Source organism: Cinclus cinclus, chromosome 7 (assembly GCF_963662255.1).
Source record: "Cinclus cinclus chromosome 7, bCinCin1.1, whole genome shotgun sequence".
Classification (NCBI taxonomy): domain Eukaryota; kingdom Metazoa; phylum Chordata; class Aves; order Passeriformes; family Cinclidae; genus Cinclus; species Cinclus cinclus.
The window spans coordinates 3,724,856-3,747,997 of NC_085052.1; the positions used below are offsets into that span (position 1 = coordinate 3,724,856).

Consider the following 23,142-nt stretch of genomic DNA (forward strand, 5'->3'; position numbering starts at 1 on the left):
CCAGCCGATGACCCCGGCCAGGCACGGGCTCTGCTGCCCGCCCCCGTGTCCCGGGACAGGGAATCGCTCTGCCCAGGGGCTGGGAGGAGAAGGCTGCCTGCCAAGTTGGCTTTTCTTGGAATAAGCGCTCTCTTGGATGAGCCGCGCGCAGGAGGAGCGAGGAGCCCGGGGACGGAGCGGAGCTCGGGATTCGGGAGAGGGCGGCAGCTGCAGGGCAGGAAAGCTGGGGACCGCACCTGCCCGGTGTCCGTGCGTCGGTCCGGCTGTCCGTCCGAGCGTCCGGCTGTGCCCCCTGCCCGCAGCCCCGGGCTCCTTCCCCCGCCGCTCCCGCGGCGCTTTCCCAGCCGCCCGAACTCTTCCCTCTCTCCAGAGAAAGTTCCGGCATTGCCGCGAGAAGCGAGCGATGATCGCCCGCGGCCGTTCCGGCCTCTGCCTCGCTCTCTGCACCTTTGGGCTGGCACTGCTCGCGGATGTGTCCCGGGCTGTCCCCGTGGACGATCAGGATTACTACCTGCAGGAAATTACCAGCAGGGATCATTATTACTCCTTTCCGTATCCTGGGGAAGAGTTCTTTCCTTTCACGGAGCAACCCGGGGGGGAAGGACCTGTCCGGGCTGCAGAGACAGAGGAGCACCCAAGGTTCAAACCGAGCAGGAAGGAGTTAAAACAGAAGAAAAGCAACAAAAAAGGAAAATCCGTTCTTGAAACGTCACCAGGTAACTTTCCACCTTCTCCTCCAGAGTTCGGAGCCTGTTGAATCTCACGCTGACTGTGACATTTAGCACTAATGAATATCCAGTTAATGGCAGTCTTGGTAATAATAACAATAAATGCGGTTGTGGTGATGATGATGACAACGCATTAAATTTTAGTGTCCCACAGAACAGACCTGCAGAACTTTTACATGCTTTGGAACAATCTCTTCACTTGAAAGGGAAAGAGTTAAAGAGTCGGAATGTATTAATTCTGCTGTACTCCGGCTAGTCTGTGGTCTTTTCCTTCTTAATTATTCTTAATTACACTTGGCAACTGGCTTGCTGTGAAAGCTGCTGTTCTATAAGCCAAAGAACAGATTTCATAGTAAAAGGTGATTATATATAGTGACACCTTACCCCTTGTCACTTTCATCTAAGGGAGGTTGCTGAATTAATTTCGCTTCTAAACCTGGGAATTTCTCGGAGATTTCACTTTGAAGCCCTCCAGAGGAAGATACATAAACAGAGATTTTCCTGGTAAAGACTAAGCCCTAACGAGCTCAATTTGATTATTGACCAGTTAAGTAAAGAAATTAGACAGCAACAGAAACACCTTCTAATAAAAGGTGCCACCCTTAATTCCATTTTCTGAAGTTTGCAGAAACTTGGTCAGCTTTTACCACCCACTTGTTCCCATTAACACCTGATGCACAACCCCAAAAGAGTAATCCCTTTCTGTGTTCCCTGACTGTCTGGTAGGGACTTTGCTGGTTTGGGATACTTTGTGAGTTTGGTCCATGAACTTTAGAGCTGTAAAATTTTGGGGCTAAATCTCACTCCCCTACAGCTGAACTTCTCTTTACTTCAGGAGGAAACTTCATGTTAATGACTGGGGCATATGACACAAAATCTGTGATTTAGAACCATCAGTGCAGTGAAACAGGGGATCAGGGGTTGTGGAGTGGCTTTAACTTTGTCCAGTGACACCCAGCAGATAGCAAACAAAATGTTTTAAATTTAATGTTAACATTAACAGAAATTAATTAGCGTTTGTGCAGCAAAAATTTGGGCTTTTATACTAATAAATAGTGATAAGAAAATGTAATTTCCAACAGCTGGGAAACCATTTGTGGGGCAGGGAGCGTGGCTTGTCAGGGTAACTCCAGGCAGAAGAAATGAAGGGTGGTGGCACATGCACCTTGTCTGGGGAGCAGAGACAGGAGACATCCATGTCCCTGTCCCCTCAGGGCCAGCAGCTCCCCAAGGGGATGACACTGCCTGAACCACCTCAAGGACTGCCTTACCACGTTTATTATCTCATTAAGGTCACTGCAGTCTACATGAGATCAGCAATCTGTCATTTGTTTGTTTTTTTAAATTAAGGGGGAAAAGGCTCTGCTTTCCACCTCCACAGATGGAATCAGGTGGATTATGACAGGACAAAGGGGGAACCACTTCCCACTGCCAGAGGGCAGGGATGGATGGGATATTGGGAAGGAATTGTTCCCTGGGAGGGTGGGCAGGCCCTGGGACAGGGTGGAATTCCCAGAGCAGCTGTGGATCCCCTGGATCCCTGGCAGTGCCCAAGGCCAGGTTGGACATTGGGGATGGAGCACCTGGGACACTGGGAGGTGTCCCTGCCATGGCAGGGGTGGAACTGGGTGATGTTTTATAATCCTTTCCAACCCAAACCACTCTATAATCTAAATTCATGATCATGGGAAATGCTTGGATATTAAAGCTCTGTAATTAGGTTTTTGATTCCTCATTGTGGTGGAGACAATTGAGATTTCCATCCTGTGGTGGGATGCTCTGTGGTTCATCTCTGCTTTCACCTTCCCTGTTGGCTTTTCCCAATTTTCCCAGCACCTGGGGATTCACACTTGCTCCAAACATGACAGTGATGAGAACAGAATCCAATCCATGAGGGCAAAGTTCATTTATCTTTACAGACAGGCATCATCCTCGTTCCCCACCTGCTGCACTGAGCACAGGGGGAGATGCTTGAGATGCATCACCAAAAGCAGCTGGAAATGGCTCAGTCCCTCCTTCCAACAGCAAGTTTGGTCTCTTTGGACACAGCTGAGCTTCCAAACTTCCACCAACCATGTGCAGGAAGAGGTTTCGAAGCCTCTGAGCTTTGAAAAAAATAGCCAGAGGTGCAACAAGCAAAAGATCTCCTCCACCAAACTCCTGCTCGATGCAGGATATGGGTGATTGACATCAACTCAGCAAACTGGCCGCTGGATTTATTTATATGGGAGAATTCAGTGGATTTCCCTGGGAGCAGCTGAACAATTTGAACTGCAAGAGGCACAGTAAGCCCTGAGGTGAACAGCCAGCGAGGAGAACGGGCACCACTTGTTCCAGATGTGAGTGAAAACAGGAGGGTTTCAGCAGGAAGTGTCAGCCAGTTTGAGCTGCAGTGTTAAAAGTTCTGTCTATCGTATTTTAAAATCTCTCTTTTCTCCTCAGCCAGAGGCAGGCAAGGGCAAGGTCCTGCCAGGGCAGTAACTCTGAATGCGTAGCGCCATGTCCCCATGTCACCAGGAATCAGTTTGGAATGAAGATCTGAAAATCAGACCCTCACAGAGATGTTTAAATACTAACACATACCTACATTTACTCACATTTGGATAGTAAGAGGCCAGTTAGAGATAATAATAGCAGCTGTCAAACAGATACCAATAATAATAACAGCCATAAATCTGGCTGGGTAAGAGTGTGTGTTGTGCTTACATGTACACAACTGTGTTTATGCATCTCTCCAGAAGTGGAATTAATTTACTGGACATGCAGTAAATACCAAAATTTGGGGTTTGTGAGGCTCCCTGGCTGGCAGGACATGCGGGATTAATTAGCTGTAACAAACAATAGCCTGGCTGGGAGCTGGGAAGGAGAAGGAGGAGGAATGGGAATGTGTGATGTGCCCTTTGGCTGAGCAGCTGGTCCTGATCAACCCCAGCTTTGAATCAAAGTGGAAATCAAATGGAGCAGTCTCAAGGACATGGCACTAAACTGATGACACACACTCCATTTATTTCAGCTAATTACTGAAGGTGGCCAGAATATAGATGTTTGCAATCTGTGAAATATTCATGTAGAAAGGAATCCAGTTGATGCCCGTGGGTTTGTGATTTTTTTGTTTAAAATATTAGAATCAATAGTCAATTGCAAATAGTCAGTTCAGGTAAAAGTTAAGAGTATCTATCTGCCTCTTTGCCCTTTAAATGCCTCATAAACTAAGTGGTACTAGGTCATCCTTGGAAGGCAAACATTTGGATTGACAGGTTTTGTGTATATAAACAGATTTCCATTTTCTAATTCCATCCTTGTTTGCACAGGCCTCTGTCCAAAGCCCATTCAAATCAGTGGAAAGAGTCTTGTTAATGTCAGTGTTTTTCTTTTAATGAGGCTTTTAATAGAGTTTGATACATGGTGCCTCAGCTACCATCTGTGGGGCAGCTCCCTTCAGAGTCTGGGGGTCTGACTACAGGCAAAAATTCATCATCAAGAGATTTATGGGGCTGAGATGCCCAATAACACTCCCCAATGTGGCCCAAATCTACCACAGTTCAGTCTGTAATTATTTTGATTTTATCTACAAAACTTAAACTTGTCGTTCTTGTAGAGCCATACCTCAATTCTGAATGTATTTAGAAAATAAAGTAATGATGTTTATTTGCATGGCAGTGCTCAGAGTGGGGCTTGGAGCACATTTGTTCTGTATTTCAGAGTTCTCCCAGTGTTTGATCTATGCACATTTGTTTGTGTTTAGCTGAAATCAGGATTTCCTTTGTCTCATCTCATTTGGTGCTTTCCCCAGGCTTGATGAAACTCCTCAGATGCAGCAGTGTTTACTTGCCCCATATTTGTTTATTTTTCTGCAATCTCACCACCTGTTCAAGAATGCAATTCTTAAAGGGTTTGGTTTGTTATTTCTTTTTAATTCATGCGGTGCTCAGGCTGGGCCAGGTCTTTTCTGGGACATGTGTATGAGGAGGAGTCAGTGATGGAAGGCAAGGACAGGATAAAATGGACAGTGCGGGCAAACATGGAAATAATCCAGCAGCGAGAATCTGGATTTATAAAAATGGACTGATAGTACTTTAATTGAGATGTTTATTAAGATAATGAAAGCTTGGAAGGGAGATCAGTGAGTGAATGAGGAGGGAAAGCTGAATCACAGGGTTGTTATTCAGGAAAAACTGGAGATATTTTGGTGCGAAATGGAGGCGAGGATCTGAAGAGTGTGTGAAGTTAAAAACATGACAGGTTTGGGGTGTCACTGGCATTTGCGTGGTGATTCTGTTCACTAGAAAGAAGAAATGGCAGAGTGACACATAAAGCATTGAACTGACATCACTTGAGACCTGGTCACCAAAATACACCAGCACAGAATTTCCCATGTGCTGGGGAACCACCAGAGCTCTTTTCTAGTCCTTTGGTATCCCCTTTCTTAAACCTCCCTCTCTGAGCAGCCCAAAGTGGAGCACTCCTGTGACCTACAACACAGATTTTAATTTTAAAGCTTTTGCTTAAACTTCTCATAAGAGGAACTTCTAAGAATGAACCTCCCGGCCCTAGGTGGCTATCCCATGAATTTTAATATAACCTGCATTGCATCCTAATTGCCATATGTGACAAGCAATGTGGCTTTTAATGAGCTTTCTTTCATCTACCAGCCTCTATTTTCTCCTCAGCACACCTAAATTATGCAGAATAATGAAATGTTCGCTATTCCATTTAAGAGCCCGTCCTTTAAAGAATGTAACAACAAAAGAGGACAAGGGATGACTAAGAATGAATAATGAGCAATAGGCTCAAAATTGGCCAAACCTTTTTGATTAGCATCTTTCCTTACCCATGGCTTCAATGAATAATGTAACATGAGAAAGAAAAAAATGGGAATAAACACATTTGATTATGCCAGAGGAAACCACTTTCAAAGATAATTCTTCTAGCTGCCTTCTCTGAATTCAACCTCGTGTTTAAGGTGAGAAAAATGTCTCTTTAAAAACATCCCTTTAAAAAGGGGATGATTTCACTGAATAGATTTTAATAGTCTCAACCTGAGCCTAGAGTAGTTCCTGAAATGCCAGCATATTATGAGACATTCATTAGCTGAATTCAGTCTTGGGGTTTAATGTTATTATCTGTTCAGTGAGCTGGCTAGACAGGTCAAACTCATGGCTCACAACCAAATTTCACTTATTTCTTTTGGGTTTGGGATGAAGATTTTTGTCAGCTACATGAGCTTCAAATCTGTCAGAAAGATGAAGTAGTGGAAGTAGAGGCTGTGGTGCAGAAGAAGTAATTTCCTGAATTTTCAGTATCTGAGCTGGGATTTTTAAGTCTTGCCCAATTCACTGTCTGTGTAAAAAGCAAACTACAAAAGACTGGTGGTGTGAGTATAGAGTTGGGATTTAAGTGTCATATTCACACAGTGGTTGTCTGTGATTTTATTGTTATTGTGAACAGGATGCTCTAGATTTGGTCTTCATGTCAGGCCTCTGGTGAGGTGATGTCTCACGAGAGGTGAGATTATTTGGCTGATGAAAATATAAAGATGTGCCTTTAACACCGGGTTCTCCAGGAAGATGGGAACAAGTAAAGCTCTGATGCAGTCAAAATGACTTGCCTTTTAAAATGCGCTTTTAAATTCAGTACCTGGAAAATGAAATGAGGGTGTTCAGAGGAAAATGGCCAGCCCAAACGCAGGTCTCCACCACTGCTGCTGTCTGGTTATTTCCTGGTGAGGATTCCTGAGCCACAAATTCCTGCATCTTTCAAGTCAAGCCTTGCTCCCCTGGAGCCTTATTCTGGCTATTCCAAAAGGTGTTTGGTGTGATGTTTGCCTATCTAATCAAGCAATGAGAAACGCCTACATTAAACCATTAGTAAAACACACTGCAGTGTTAATTCATTACTTCTGATGCAGCCACATTTATAATTTCCTTGCGGCACAGCAAAAGCAACATTTCTGATTCCATCCCCCTGCGATTTTAACATCCCAGTGTGGGCAAGAGCAAGGTGTTCTGGGTGTCTGCTATGTGCTGGAAGGGATGGAGCCCTACCAGAGAGGAGCAAGGCATTTTATTCTTCATGCACTCGACAGGCAGTGCTAAATCAACCTGACAGATGTAAAAGGAAAACTGTTTCTCTTTTCTACCCGTAGCTAAAAATGGCAACGAAAAAAAGGTGAGAAAAACAAGAATAATGAAGAGATGCCAGATGGTGACTCAGGGAGTCAGAGTGCCTGTGGAGGCATCACAGGGAGCTGTGGATCACTTAAGGCATCTCCAGAGTGCTTGGTTTTAGCTGTTAATCCCTCCAGCCCTGAATTGAATTAACAAAAGATACTCTGGTGAGTCTGCTGATAGATATCTAAATTCCTCTTTCGGACATAAACTACTTCCCTTCTGCTGGGGAGCATCCCAGTGGTAGTGTGCAAGGCTTTGCAGCACCTTATTATGGGTTAAAATGGAGACAAGGGATTCATTCCTTATTTGCCCTGTGATTTGCATCATTTTTGCAAACAAAAAAAGGCTTTAAGTGACTTTATGATTCTGGAGGGCTGTTTAAGGAGCTGTCTTATAAATGGGAATCTGCCCCAATACAGTGTGAAGCATATTTTATAACAATACATTTCAAAGAATTGCATGAGATAATACTGCTTTGTCAGAAGTGGAGAAACTAATTTTACTCTTGGCTTAGGAAGAGTGAATCATTTCCTATTCTAACACACGAATGCCCCCAAACCTGCCCTGCCTGGGCTCTGTGGGGCTTTTTTTTTTTTTTGGATTTGACATTGCAGAAAAGTGAAAAAAAGCTGGCAAGCTTCAGAGGACCACAGTGACTTCCAGTAGCTGTGACTCGTGGCTGGAGCTGAGTTGATTTAGGAGTGAAAGTCCCCAGATATGGGATTAATCTTCTGTTTCTTTGTGGTTATTTACCTGTAACTGTACAGGCCTGTAAGTAACAGAATAATGAATAACCTGAATAATAGAGTTTTGCTCCTTCTATCACACAAGCATTAGCGGGATGCTGTAATTGCAAAAGTGCTGCTGCATCCAGCATGCCAAGCAAGGGACACAGTAAAAGATGTGTACATGAGTTAAACATAGATCAGTCACATGTCCTTTTACTTTCTGTTGCAAAGTGTATGTGGTCTATAGCTTCTAGCTGCTGACATAGAAAATATTATTGTCAAAGTGGATAGTGGAAGTGATTGAGTTCTTTTTTTATAGAGGGGGGGTTGATTACTTACAGATTTATTTTGTGTTTTTTTTTTTTTTAATGAATTGCTAGACAGACTTCTTGTGTGACTGTACATCAGGCTGGAGCTGCGGGTGAATTATTTAAGGTATGTGCCTGGTAAAACTGTTCTCCTATAATGTGTAACTCCCAAAGACCAAGTCCAACTGAGATCTTCCATGAAGTTGATAGTAAAGAATTATGTGTGTATCTGTGGTTATAAACCAAAAAAAAAAAAAAAAAAAGGCAATTCTGGAAGTTTGACAGTGGGACTCAGTTGGATAAAGCACCAGAGTCCTCTATTCCTGTTGATTCTTTCTTTTGAACCTCAGCAGATCGTCCAGACAGTGGCTGATAGACCTTCCTAAATCTGATTTTCTTGCTTAGGTTATTTGGATTCCTGAAGATGATTTCTTCCCTACTCTCCCATGTATCACAACTTTAGTGGTTTTTCTTGTTGCTTCCCCTCATTTTGTCTCTATGGGATTAATCCTTCTGGCTGGGACCTAGGGTGAACCCTCACCTGAAGGTGAAGCCCAAATGTCCCTGCTTGTTTTCCAGGAGGTCTGCAGTCCCCACTGTCCCCAGATTTGCTTTTTAGTGTTTTCCCATTTGAACTTTAGAAAGCGGAGCAGTCTCCCTTTTCAAGGGAGTTGTGTTTGAAAGGGGGAGCACAGAGTGAGGCTGAGCATCCCCTTCCTTTCCCACATCCAGGATTTAGGGGAAATGCCAAGCCCATCCACCCTGGTGTGCTGGGACAGGACAAGACACACTGTGCTGTTTGCAGTGGGAGCAAACTGAAACCCATCTTTGTCCCTCTTTCCCAGAAAAGAGAGTATTTTTAAATTCTCCCCTTCAGCTACAGTGGTTTATGGTGAGAGGATTATGGCTCCTCATGACTTTCAGGGTGCTCCTAAAACATCTGTTGAAGGAAGGGAACAGTTCAAAGTATTTTGGAAGACCTGGATGTCAGCACTCTGCACCTCTGGTACAACCAACCACCCCTTAGGGCAGATTTGGCCTGAGCACACTCTTTTTTTCTCCCCTCAAGATAATTTTCAACAGTGTTCTGAATTTTCCTCATGCACAAGACAGAGGATGTCTGAAAGCAAGGGACCAAATCTCAGCCTTCCCAAAAATGCTTCCCTGATTGGTAACAGAAACTGCAATTTCAGCCTTTTCTGTGTGATTGCCTAGAAGTAGAACTTCAGCGCTTGACAACAGGATTTTTCTCCTTTTTTTCCCTTAATTGCTCATGTACTGAAAAAAATACTGTCAAAGGTTGGACTGGATGATCTTGGAGGTCTTTTCCAAACTTAACGATTCTGTGATTCTAAGTTACAGGAGGCATTTCAGCAACAGTTTAGAATTGTGTCTGTCATCACAGGCTGGATGGGAAGTACCCTATCCCAGAGGACAGACCCAGTTTTATCCCAGACTGTGCAGACTGCACTGTCTTTAAATTCCAACCAAAAATTCCAACGAGAGCTCTGCCAGAAGTAAATCTGGGCTATATGTGGTCTATATAGATGGCTGGTGGGGAGGCTGGAATTTCCCATGGTAACTCTGGAGTGGATTTGGATTTGTTACTGGATGGGGCTTACCCAAGAACATGGGGATGTGCTCCAGCCTTCAGTGCATGTCCCTGGAGCAGGAGGCTTCCCCTCCTGAGGTGAGGCCAGAGCTCTTACACTGCTGGGGAATAGAGGGATGAGGAGAGGAGTAGCCAGGCCCAGCACACACCCCAGCTAAGACAAAGAACAGTGGCTGACAGCTCTCCTGGGGGATATTTTGTTCCTCAGGCTCCTCTGGATCATTCTGGATCTCAGCAGAACTCCTGCAGTCTCCCCATATGAGTGGCTCGGATCTAGACCAGCTCCTCTGCCTTTCATTAGATACATGGAAGTGACAAAAAGGGACCCTGAAAACCTTGATTCCATCTGGTAGTGGAACAAAGGACGGGGGGATCACACAGAATCAGAAATGTGAGTGATCTCTGCGTGTTCTTCCAAAGACCTTGGCAGATGCTGACAAAGTGAGTCCAGGTACTGCAGAAGCCAAGAGATGGGTGAAAGGCATGAGCCTCAGAGAAGAAAATGGATAAATTCCTCAGCTGCCAAACTTGTGGGAATGAGGGGTGTGGGATCCGAGGCTGCTGCCACGTGGGATACAAAATCCTGCAGGCACATCTGATTTGTTCCATATTCCAAATATCTGCTTGGCTTTTTTGGTGCTTGAATACAAGTCAAATGGCAATCAAACATGTAGATCCCCCTGCTGTCTTACAAGAGGAATAAAATGGGAAACTTTAAAAAATGCTAGATAAAAAAGTGCTAGTATGGAGTTAGTGCACATAAAGTGCCACAGAGCTCTTTGAAAAAGTGGGCAGAAAATAGCACAGAACTTTTCCTCTGCGAGTCTTTCTATATTTCTGCTCATTAATCCTGAATCAGGTATTTTTCCTTTCCAATTAGGAAGTGGAAAAATGAGGAGTTATAAGCTCAGGGAAGCTTGCCTTGAAGCTTTCCCTATTCCATGGCTTTTCAAGTGCAGAACACCTGTACTTAGCAAATACTTTTGGCTCCTGTGGATGGGAAGGAGGATAGATTCTCCGAGGCAGCACTGGAGTTAATAAGCCCCAAATCATGACCTGAGCTTTTCATATTAATACATTGATGTTTTGCAGTGGAGATGAATCTCTTGGTGACAAATGTGGGCACTTTTCTCCAGGGAAAGCGTGTCAAACCTCACAGGGCAACTGGTAAAAATTAGAGTTTATCTGGACGCACTCCTGAACATTCCTCCTTGGCTCCACGGGCTGGGAAATGCGTTGCCTTGGGCTTGGATTTTTGTGCTTTCAGCCTGGAGCAAGCAGACATGAATGCAGTCAGTTCTGTGCTCACTAATAACTCATATTCCAATTCATCTGGAGCTCCTGACTTTGCTTTTCACCAGTGAGGCCTCCAATGTGCCAAATGTGGAGCCTGTGATCATGAGTCTTTGCTGGACCACAGCTGAATTGTTAAACAAAGCAGAAAAGGTGTTTGGACAGAATGAATTTTGGGAATCTTTTGCAGGCTGCATAAAGCTGCAGGACCGTAGGAAGCTGGAACAAGGAGAAAGGAGCTCTGAACACTCAGTCATTTGGGCTGGAGAGGTGCCCACCCTTGGAGATATTTGTCTGAACCTTGCTTGAACTGCTTTATCTCCTTTGCTCCATAGCTTGGAGCCGGAGATTCACACCAATTTCCCAGCTTGAGCTCCAAACCTTCCCTGCAATCCTCTCAGAGATACCCAGAAGCAATGTCTTTCTCAATTTTAGCATTTCTCTTTCGGCAGCCCGGAAGCTCAGAGCCTTGAGAAAATGCTGAGTGTTCAGAATTAAAAAGATAACAGCCAAGCCTTTAAATCCACGGATTCCTGATGCTTGCTTGGGCTTGAGGCATTTTAAAATATTTATTAAGTTATTTCCATAAGATGACTTTTTCATTATTAGTTTGAAGGCAGGTAGAGAGGGGGAAGTTGAACAGAGAGACTCTGATGCATCCAAATGTCATCTTCACAGTAGACACATGAAAGCTAAAAAGTTACCTGAGAGCTGAAATCCTTGGGAAGATGAGCAAAAACTCAGGGAATCACACCTGATGAAATGTGGGAAAGGGAGAGCCTGGCTGCAGAGGGGTCTTTCTGAGCTCCTCAAAAATCATGCCTTTCTCTAAAATTGCTTTGGGGATGAACTGGTTCCCCTTGCAAGCTGGGCTCTGTCCTCAGATTTTCCATGTTTTGCAGTGGGATTCCTGTGCTGTCCTGGGGTCTGTGTCCCCTAAATGAGCCCACATGCAAATTAGAGAGCTCTTCCCAAGGGAACCCTCCCTCATGCACCCCTACAATTCCACTCCTCTTTTCTTTCTTTATTTCTAGGGTTTGGTTTGGGGTGTAGTGTTTCTGTGGTTTTTTTTTTTTTTGTTTTTGTTTTTGTTTGTTTTTTTTTAATAAAAGAGGGTACTCATACTTCAACCCAGGCCTGGATTTGATTTTCTCAGATCTCAGATATTTATTTTTTGAAATGTTGCTTTTTGATGCTTTGAACTCTTAAATCCTCTGCTCTCAGGGTGCTTCTCAAGGGTAAAACAGCTTGGACATAGTGGGCTTTAAAAGGAAACAAGAAAGCTCTGTTATATGAGTTCCTAAATCTTTTGCTTTTCTGCACTTCTGGATATATCTAAAGAACCTCTGGTTATTTTCTATGTGCACCTGGCCAGTTTTTTTCCTCCTCCACTGAAGCAGTTTTCCACTCTTTGGGATTTAATTGTGGAAGTTACTTCTGACATTTTAGTGCTGTCTTGGAACTGTGTGTCAAAGAATATTCAAGAATTCAAAGAATTCTGTCTATTCAAAGAATACACAGTCTATCAAATGAATAATCAGTTAAATGAAAAAAAGAGTACTTAAGTGAGAAGCGGAAAACCCAAGCAAACTCATTTTTTCTGTTACTCTGCTCTAGAACTTACAAACTGATTCCTTTTCAAGCTCAAGTTCAGGTTTATTGTAACAACACAACTTTCCCCTGGATCACTGTCTGAGCAGCAGCTCCAGGCACTAATAAAACCTGTATACCTTATGAGAAGTGTTTGTAATTATTAATTTCTCTTATTATTTCCTATGGAATAATAACAACAGATGTGATGCTAGAAACAAACAAACAAAAAGTGTGTGAATGTCTAAACTTGCTAGAGCACACACCAGGTCTTCATAAAACTCAGATCTTACACTTTATAAAAACCCAAGCTGGATTGGTTTGAGGTATTTCCTGTCACAGGCTCCTTTTATAGGTTGAGTATTTTTCGCAGATGTGCAGCCTGGCAGAGGGCTGGGCAGGGAGGGAGGGCAGGGTGACAGCTCCAAGAGACCCTGGGGCTGGAGCAGAGCCTCCCAGCGATGCTCCCTCAGCTGCTGGAGGAGAAGGGCTGGGAATTCCAAGGGCTGAGGGTGGGCTTGGCAATCCCAGCCCACGTCTGAGGCTGTCGCTTGTGCGAGGAGCTGCGTTTGCAGCCTGTGTTCAAACTTCGGTGGCATCACTGAGGAGCAGCACGTTGTTGGGAAGGTTTCAGATTGACAAGGATGAGTTTTTCCCAAGGCAGCAGAGGACTGATGATGAGGTCAGAAGGATGATCCTCACCCAGGTCTCACTGCAGATATAGACTGCTGCTACTCTGCACTCTGTTGGCAATTCGAGTATTTTTAACTTTAACAATAAAAACATGAAAGCCGACAGCTCTCAGCTGAGATGAGTTATGGCTCTCGGCTGCCTAAAGGCACAGCTCATGCTGCTCCATCAGTGTGGCTCTGGAGTTTTCTGGTTCACATCAGGAGCTAAGTCAGAAACCTAAACGGGGAGCAAACAGCCTATGAAACCCAAAACTGAAGAGCCAAGTGCTTCTATCCACATCCGTGATTTACTGGTGTTAGGCTTTGAGCTACATCATCGAAGGAAGTCAATTCATCTGTTTTGGTATCATTTTCAACTAATTTTCTGCCTTGTTGAGAAGTAAAAAAAATACAGTTTTGTCTGTGCTGGAGCTTAACTGGATTAAAATGTGAATAACATTAAGTGGAACTGACTGGGAAGCTGCTGATTTCAGTCTTACACAAGTGTAAATTTAGCACTTGGGAGTGGAGGTGTCTGTAGCAGTGGGGATAAAATTTAATGGCTCGTCACAACTAAGGAGAACTTTACAGTTTCTCAGGTTTTCCCTGCTCCATGTGTGTGGGCTTCATGGGTGTGCTGGGGAGTGTGAGAAGGTGAAAGCTGGGTGATACCAGAGTAGTGCCATTTATTGCAGTGGAATTAGGTGTTTCCAGAGAATTTCTGAAGCCATTCTTGTGTATCTCAGCCACAGGTAAGCAATTCTGATTCTCAGCGTGGAGCATTTGCAGCCCCTTTCCTGTGTCCTCCCACTTGGATTCTTCCTTTGGGCCACCTCAAGTTCATGATTTTTTTTTTTTCCCCAAAAGCATGACTGTGTTGCAAAATCCTCAAAAAAAAAACCAGCCAGAATTCTGAGCAAAAGTGTATTTCTAGGACCAGGAGTTATAGATGCTTTCCAGTTTATTTATGTTTTAGGGATTTCATGACTGTGCTGTCATTCTGCCCAGGGAATGTTCTATACCAGTTATGGATATATTGGATATATTTACTGCTGTGTAAAATTCCTACTACAGCTCTCGTGGAGGGGAAGGGGAATAATTGCACCAGAAGCCAATTTTATACAACTTCTTATATATTTATCCTATTTTTGGTAAAATGCACTCAAATGGGATTGCTAATATGGTTAAACTTGAGCTCTTCTAAGATGTCTCATTTATTGAGCCAGGGTTGTGTCTTAAGATCAGAGTTATTTCTGTCTTGCTTTTATACTTGTTAATAATATTCCAAGTTTTAATGTTTATTTTTGATGGCTACAGTTAATGCTCTCAGTGTAGAATCTTTGCTCTTGCAGTACACCTCAGTGACCTGGTATTTTTAGCTATTTCTGGCATGAAGATGTGTTTTTAATGGTAATTTTTGTCCTGTACCCAGCCATTGTGCAAGTGGTCTGTCTCAGTTTTGTTCTCCATTTTTTTGGCTAAGTCTGTTTTTGGCTCTGGTAAAAAGAGGATGGTTCTCATTTTTGATGGTTGTACTCAGTGTTGTGGCTTTAGCAGGAATTACAGAAAGTCTTCACCCTCTGCTTCAGAATAAAACCATCAGAGGATACATTTTAAAATTAATAGCACAAAATTCAGCCTTTGTCAAAGCTCATAATAAAAGTTAAGAACTTATATGATATTTTTCAGGCTGGGTTCTTTTGGCCACTAAAGAAAATGTGTTTTCTTCAGAGTGATTAAATTAAATACTTTCTCTGCAGAGAGAGAGGAGATCTTTGCAGATACAGGTACAAATTGGAGGGTACCTGCTGCCACATCACAGATCCCATCCTCTGCCAGCCTGGTGGCAGCAGAAGGCAGCTCAGGGAGTGAATGTAATGTCTGGAATTTAGATGAACATCTTGAGTCTGATGGCTTGGCCAGAAAACTCCCAGGCACTCTGGAAACTCCTGCCTCCAGCTGTGCCAGGAAGAACAGAAGCTCTTCCTGCGAAATGTTTTGTTGCATCTCGAGCCAGCCACAACCTGGGCTTGAGAGAGAGCAAAAATGGGAAAAGTTAACGGGAGAAAATGAAAAAGTGTATTTTCAGAATCTCATTTGGTTTCATGTCGGTCCTGACCCAAAGAACCCAGATAATTCTTCATTTATTCTTTGTTTGTTTTTTAATCTTCAAGAGCAATCACAAGTGTATGTTGCAGTGCTGTGATAAATATTTCCTCCTCAGAGAAGTCCCTGATGTTGAAGACCTCAGTGCAGCATTTGTTGCTTATCCTGGAAAAATATACAGCTTCAATGCAACATTAACCAATACTTAATGTGTTCTTAGGATAGGAAATTTTGGCATGTCCTTAATTCTTTATTTGCTGTTTGGTCTGTGACTATAAATCAATATTTTAGCTTCTTTGCAGGGGATTTGTTGTAAGTGCACTTTGCTTGCTTTGCTCTCTCAGTGCTCTGGGAATGGGTTTTTCAGAAAAAGTAAATAAGAGCAAAATGTGGTTGAGGAACTTTCAGCTGCCTCAAGATGCTGCTTCAAATGATCTGGGGGTGTAGGGTGGCTGGTGGCCTGAATTCAGGCCAGAAAGGAAACCTGTAATTGTTGTTAGCAACACTTCAGATATGAGCAGAGTCAGAAAACCACTCAGGAAATCCAAGGACATTTTTCCAGGGAAAAGCTGGGCCATAGCAGCTGTGGAGTGTAAGTCATGAACATCTGTGGGAATTTCACACTTCCATGATCACATCCTCAAAACAGCAACATTTAGAGACCAAATTTGCACCCACCCACTCCCCCCACCAATGCCCTCATAAATAAATTATTTATGTTATATATAAAAATATATAACAAATTGTTTAGAAAATGGAAAACTTACTCTGTTTAACTCAGCCCCTACAAAGGCTGTCCATCACAGAAAAGTAATTAAAAGATATTTTCAGCAAGGTGAAGGTTGTCAGAAATGTGCTTTTATTGTTATTTCACCTTGCACGTGCATTGCAATATTAAAGTACTTTGCATACCTGTGACCTAAGCATAACTTTAGGCACAGAAATTAGACTTGCCAGAGTTCCAATTAAAAGTTTCTGCTGTTGAAAGATGAATTACCAACCACACTTTCCATAGGAAAACCTCTAAATTTAGCTGCTGGGGCAAAATTTATGATACTGGCCTCATTAAGAATTTTTTTTGTGCAAGACCATAATGACCTAAGAATAGTACAGACGGTATAATGAACATTAAAGTCTTTCCCACAAAATACACGCTAATTTGTGTGCCTAATTTACCTGTTTCTGTAGGCAAAGTCACAATCTTGCCTCTTCACTGCACGTTGAATTGTTTTGTTCAAACAAGACGTAAATCCTGAGTCTCCCCTGGGAGAGGAGATTGTCAGAGTGCACAAAGCTGATGTTTCTCCATTTCCAGATCCCAGTATCTCTGTTCATGAGGACTTAGACCAGCACAGACTTGTTGGAATTGAAGAGGATTACAGGTGTGGCTCTTATGATATGGACTGAAGAAGAAGAAGAAGAAACGTGATGCTTCTCTCTGCCCTTCCATCTGAAAAGCTGAACATATTCCAAAATTGATGGGAAATCCTCTTAAAGTAAAAGAATTGTTTGTCTGCTTTGCCTCTGAAAGAGGAGGACAGAATGATTTCCTAAATGCATCTTTATTAGATACAAGAGCCATAAAGGCAGTCTGGACTTACCTGGCATTCTTTACTTAAAGCAGAAGGAAATAAAAGAAGTGAATAATTTAGGCAATAGAGATGACCACAAGTGTTTTCCTTGCCTGCTAATACAGTTGTGTGATAGAGAACAGCTAAAATTGCAGCACAGCACCTGAAATGATACTGCAGCAGAGAGGGAAACCATGCTGGCTCTGCAAAAATGGGGTTTTTGAGCAGAGCTTCAGTTGAAGATGCTGCAGCAATAGGACAAAGCCATCTTGAGGATGAAACTGCTTTCAGGTATCCCCACACACGATGAGATTGAAAACTGAGCCCCTGCAGGCTTGAGAGGGGAGCTCAGCTCCACATTCAGGTATTGTTTTGCTATAGGCAAACCCAGAATAAGAGGTGAATTCAGGTTTCGAGAGATGAGGTGGAGATTGAGCTGATTCCTGGGTGTTTCCCCTGCTGATTTTAAGGGACAGGGAATTTCCCCCAGTGCTCAGGTACCAGAACTGCCTTGGTGCCCTGGCTGGGACTCCTGGGAGAAGAATAATTTACATTAATGGACACTGAGATGTGGCCATTTAGCATTGCTGTAGGAAATCTACTCTGGAGTAAAATCCTCACAAGAACACACTTCCACAGACAAATGTTATTAACTCTGAATCCAAGCCCTGTCTCTTTTTACAGCCTGGAATTAATTCCTTTGATCCAGACATCGTTTTAATGGCCCATTTCTGAAGTGAAAACCTGCCCATGGCTGCAAATCACACACAGAATCATGGTTGAATATGGCCCAGGAAGGGAGAAATGTCCACACCAGCCCCTTCCCTGCACCTTCAAGCTTCATGTTTGCTTTTTGCCTCTCTAAACCAGAAATGCTGTAGGTGAACTTTTAAAATAAATTCTTATGTGCACAGGATGTGTATTTCAATGTCTCAAAGCTACAGCTGAATGCCCTGTGTTTTATAACTATTAATTTTTCAGCTGGTTAAAGAAACAACCAAATAACTGGGTCGTTTCCATCTGAATTCATTATGCAGTGGATTCACACAATCCCTGGTCATTCCCACTGTCCCATTTCTGTAGCTTTCGTGAGGTTTTTTCAAACTGGCATGGAGAGTACAAAATCATTAAGACAGCCCTACTGGTTGAGTGGAAATTTTCATTGTTTCATGAAATATTTCTTCAAGTTAAATAAAATATATTAAAGCAATACTTTAAAAAGTAAAGTTTTATGAATGCCATAAATCAGCTTCTTTTCCTGTATATTTTTCAAAGCTAGGCTGTCCTGGTTGTCCCCAGTAGCTTTTAGAAGCAAGGGACGCACACCCCAACAAAGTAATTTATCCAAAATTAAATTCACAGTAAGACTCAGAATTTTTTTTTTTCCAGTAGTGATATGGTAACTTCAGGCGGATTTTGTTGTATTATGTTGAGTAAATTTGAGGTAATCAGAAGAGGCTATATTGAAAAATTTGTCCCCACCATCTCTGTACATTACAAATTGTTAATGGTCTACCTCTTCCTCTTTTCATCCCCTTATTGATGTTGGACTTTGTATGCATGTGGAAAACATTTGTATTCCTAAAGTGTTAATATTCAAATATTATGGCTATAAATAGAAGACATAATTTTATTTTAAAGCAAAATAAAAAGTTTTCTTTTGTGGAAAACTGAATGAATGCCATACATCCAAGCTGTTGCAAACAATAGTCTTGATGATTCCAAGAATATCACCCCAAGGAGGGTTACACAGATGGAAATATCTAAAGGTCTTTGAAGGCAAATCCTGCTGCTCTGCTCTCACTTTGGGATGTCCACTGGAGGAAGAGGAGCCAACACTGGAAGAAAGTATTTTCATTAATTTTCAGCCAAGTATTGGAGCAAAATATTCACCTTTTTTCTTACCAAAATTAAAAACAAAACCAACAAAAACAAACAAACAACAACCCCAACAAAACAAAAGACAACTTTGATTTGGTTAATTAGTGAAATCACAGACTAAAGTCTAGGGAAAGCAGTGTTCTCCTATTAATTTATATGGATAGCTTTAAAAAAATAAACTCCAGGATACTACTGAATTGACAGTAAAGATCCTCATGATTTCACTTGGAATATTGTAAGGCTTGAGCAGACTGGGAAATGAGAGTGTTGTGAACAATGCATTGCAGGGTTTTCATCAGAGTTACCTGTTCTGCCTGTTGGAGTCACAGCCCAATCTTGGTTTTATTGACAGATCCTGCTAAATTGAGCATTTCCTAATATTTGCCTGGTAATCTGATGCATCCACAGACAACACAAGTAATTCATCCATGAAAAATAAAGAGCAGTCAAGATCCTTTCTCTGAAATCCATATGAACATTAATTATTAAGCTTCAGTTTTTCTAGAAACTGAGATAAACGTCAAAATACTCAGGGAATTTTTTTCGGCCTGGAAATTCCCATCTCGCAGCCTAAATCCACAGGCAGCCCAGGAATTCTGCAGCTTTATAATGAATTAATGACATTTTATTCAGAGTAAAACTAAACCCGCTTCTTGTAGCTGCATGGGCAGGTGAATATCACTGCAGGGAACCTCACCCTGCTCTGAAAGGAGCTGCCAGGCTCCAAAATACTGCATTTCCTAAAGGTTTCATCAAAATAGGGTTTTGCACAATGGAGAGCAGTGGTGGATAGGGACTGTGCCTGTGCATCCCATGGAGCAGGGATGTGACACCTGGGGTAGCTCCATAAACATTTGCTGCAGAGAACAGGATGTGAAACACTGAGACTTTTCAGCTTTTATTTTATAACTCCCAGCAGTACCTGTAGATCACCCCTTGGCTTTGGTAGGAGCAGCATAAACACTGAATTAATTGATATTTTATGAACTGAACGTGCAATACCAGCTTGCTTTTATTTTTCAGCTCAGACCTGGGACAGGTAGTTCTGGGTAACTTTTGAGTGTGGGGAATGTTGAGATTGTTCACAGAGGAGTATGCACAAAGTGCCAAAGCATTCTGAGGATTGCACCATGAGATTGATTTCCAAACCTGTCTTAAAGACCAAACTTGTTAAAAAAGGCAGGCAGTTCCCAACGATGTAATTTACTCCCAGTAGAGATCTGTCAGAGCCCGAGAGTTCTTCCAGTTGGAGTATGATGAAAGATGCAACAGTCTAAAAGGAAATGAAATTAAAACAATCAAACAATCAAACCAAAATCCTCCCAGCTATTCCTTCCTCTGGATTTCATTGCACATCCCGTTTCTTCTCTGTTTTGGATAATTGAATTGAAATCTCTTTGAAATGAGGAGCTGCCTGCATTTCAGCTGTTATGTAAGACTAAGATCACTCTTGGTACTTTAGAAAATATATTTATTTCTAGCTTTTGTCTTTACTCCTATTGGCCCTGGATTTGTGTGAGAACTTCCTAAGGATGAACAAAGAAACAGCAGCATGAATTGACAGCCTGTGTCATTTTTCCTGAGGGATTTTAGTTCGTTGTGAACTAAGGAGGAGCCTGGGAAATCTCATGTCTTGCCGGTTTGTTCCTAATAATGCAAAGCTGCACCTGAAAGTTAAATACAGCCAGGTTGAGATTCTCAGGTACATTCCCACTGCCCAGGGCAGAGTCCCCATCCCTGCAGGGATTTAGCAGAGCTGTGGATGTGGCACTTGGGGACAGCAGTGCTGAACATGGCAGTGCTGGGAGAGTGGTTGGACGTGAGGATTTTCGAGGGCTTGCCCAACATAAGTGATTCTTTCCTAGTTTGATAACCTCATGACATTTTGGTGAGTAAAAAGCCAAATATTTGTCTGATAATCACGAAACAGATTTTTCCCAACCTCTAATCTTCCAAAGCCAAAGCTCCAAGCAGTGCTTTGCTAAAGTAATGGCATTTGCTTTTCTGTCCTCGAGGACGTGCAGAATTTAGGGCTTAGAGAGCTGGTCCTTGGTTCAAAATTGCTCTGTTTGTGCTTAAGCACCACCTCTGCAGAGCCCAGCTCCCTCTGGGCTCCCAGACCTCTGGAACAGATGCTGTTGTGCAACGAGAGGGACTCTGAGTGAAGTTTCCAGAACAGATTTTAATTAGAAACATAACTTCATACAGTAGCTTGGAATGAGTACAGGGAGGAGAAAAAAAGAAAAATCCAAGCAAGAGATGAAAAAGAAAACACCAAAAAGGAAAATTAGAAGGGCGTTTTACTGGTGTTTTGTATTGAAAAGCTCTGGACAGGAAATACTGTACATATCTGTGAAAAACTGAAGCACAGAGCAAGCAGTAGTAACTATCTGAGCCCCTGAAAACGGTGTAAATCTGCATTGTCTCATTGATTTTCTGAGAGCTGCCATTCCTCATTGACCTCAGCATTGCTGTGCTCCTTTATTCCATGGAGGACCCCAGCCAAAATCCAGAAACTTTGAATACTTGTTTGTTTGGTGTTGTTTTGTTGTTTTGTTCCGGTGGATTTTTTTCCCCCCTGTTTAATTAAAATTTAATCAATCTTTTGTTTTGTAGATTGCCCTCCACTTGGTCTAGAGACATTAAAAATTACTGACTTCCAGCTCCATGCCTCCACAGCAAAGCGCTATGGCCTCGGGGCTCACCGAGGAAGGCTCAATATTCAGGTAACATCAATTTTTCTCCTAAGTGGGAGAACGGCTCCAGGTTGTGCTGCTGAATTAAGGGAACCAGTGGATAGTTATTGGTTCTGACTGCTTTGTCAGCTCATGTAATTCAAATGAAGGGGAAACACTGGGCTTGTAGAAGGGACTAAGTTTGATGGATAAGCTTTGGGTTCGTGGGCTAGTTAGGAAAATGCCCAAATTTGGTGTGCAAATCCAGACAGAGCTCTGTGAGCAAGCAAAGGTGGAGGCTGCTCCCTTCCCAGCTCCACATCATCCCAGCTCCCTTCACAACCAGCCTGCAAGGAAACTCACACAGCAAGTTGCTTTGTTCTTTGTTGTTTGCCTGTAGTTAATGACAGTGGTTAATTGGAAGTGTGGTTTCAAGTGAAACCCTTTCCCTAAGGCAGTCTATTTTCAGAAACAGTGATTATGGCATCCAAAAACTGCTTCAGTTCAGAACTCTCTAACATACATTGCTGTTCAGCTTCTTTTGTTTAAGATTAAAAATGTGTTTAGGTGCTTTGCAAATGCCATTTTCCCATTTCTCGTGTTTCTGTTTCCCACTTTATTATTAGTTCTCTGTCTGCTCAGGGCTGTTCTCTGAATTACAGTCTGTCCAGCTAAAAATGCATGATAAAGCACAACACTTAGAGTCATAAACAGGATATCAGCACTGAGCCAACAGTGAAAGATCTCTGAAGTTTATTTAATTTGTTATGTTTCATTATTAGACCCCCCCCATTTGTGCTTCTCCCCAGCTGCAGGGGTTTGGTGCTTAGGGGGCTAAGAGGGATGAGCTCTAATCAGCAGTGCCATTCCACATGGTTCCCTCTGGGAGAGGAATCACCCCTGGTTGAAATCCCACTGTCCACAAACATCCCTCTGAGCTTTCCTCTGGGGAAAATACCTACGTACTCCTCTTAATTTTTTTTTTTTTTCAGTGTTTGTTTTCATGTATTAAAGTAGGTCAGAAATCTCAGTGAACCACTTTGGAAAAGCCAGCTGGGGGGAGTGGCAGGCAGCCAGCACAGAGGTGGGAATGGGCTCTTCCCTTCCAATCCAGTACATGGGGCTGTGTGCAAGGGGAGCTCCCACCTGCAGCCTTCATATTTACTGTCTTTTGACAGCCCACTGGGGGAGTTTGTGTCTTTACTTGATATTTTCTGCTAGGAAAAAACCCCTCGTGATCACAAAAATGGAATGCAGATGATATTCAGGAGGGTTCTAGAGGAATGCTTAGTTATTTTATTACAGTCTTGTTTATAAATGGCATAAACCAAGGACTGTGATGCAAACCTCTGAGTTCTCTGTTGGTTCTGGCTGCTTATTTTTCATGCTGTCCATGAAGTTTTCATGAAGTTCAATTTACTTAAACACAAGACCACACTGGTTTAGACTAGGAGTCCATCCAGTCCCGTCATCACTGGTAGTGTGTTAAAATAAATAGAGAGGTGATAAATAAATATTTTATATTTTTATATATATATATATATATATATATATATAATAAATAGAGTGTTACCAATGGCTGATGTGTCCTCTAAATAAGATCTCCAGAGAAACCAAGGGCACAGTCTTTTACTGGGAAGCAAAGCAGAAGAAAAATGCCGCTCATCTCTTCCCAAAATTTCCCAAAGTTAGTTTAGACCAATTTTTTTTTACCCCTACGGAAACTGCAGATAGAGTAGTTCCCTAAACACCCTCACCACATAGGGTTACTACTGCTGTTAAAAAAAAAAAAAAATTGGGCTTGCCTTT

General features: G+C 42.5%; 1 protein-coding gene across 1 annotated transcript in view; it reads left to right on the forward strand.

The window, feature by feature from the left end:
* Nucleotides 1-388: 388 nt before the first annotated feature.
* The window catches only part of CPXM2 (carboxypeptidase X, M14 family member 2), a 64,281-nt gene continuing 41,527 nt past the window's right edge, over nucleotides 389-23,142 (forward strand). The window contains exons 1-2 of the mRNA XM_062496605.1: nucleotides 389-716; nucleotides 21,275-21,384. Coding sequence (XP_062352589.1) covers nucleotides 404-716; nucleotides 21,275-21,384 — 423 coding nt within the window. The 5' untranslated portion in view covers nucleotides 389-403. The remainder of the gene's footprint in view (nucleotides 717-21,274; nucleotides 21,385-23,142) is intronic.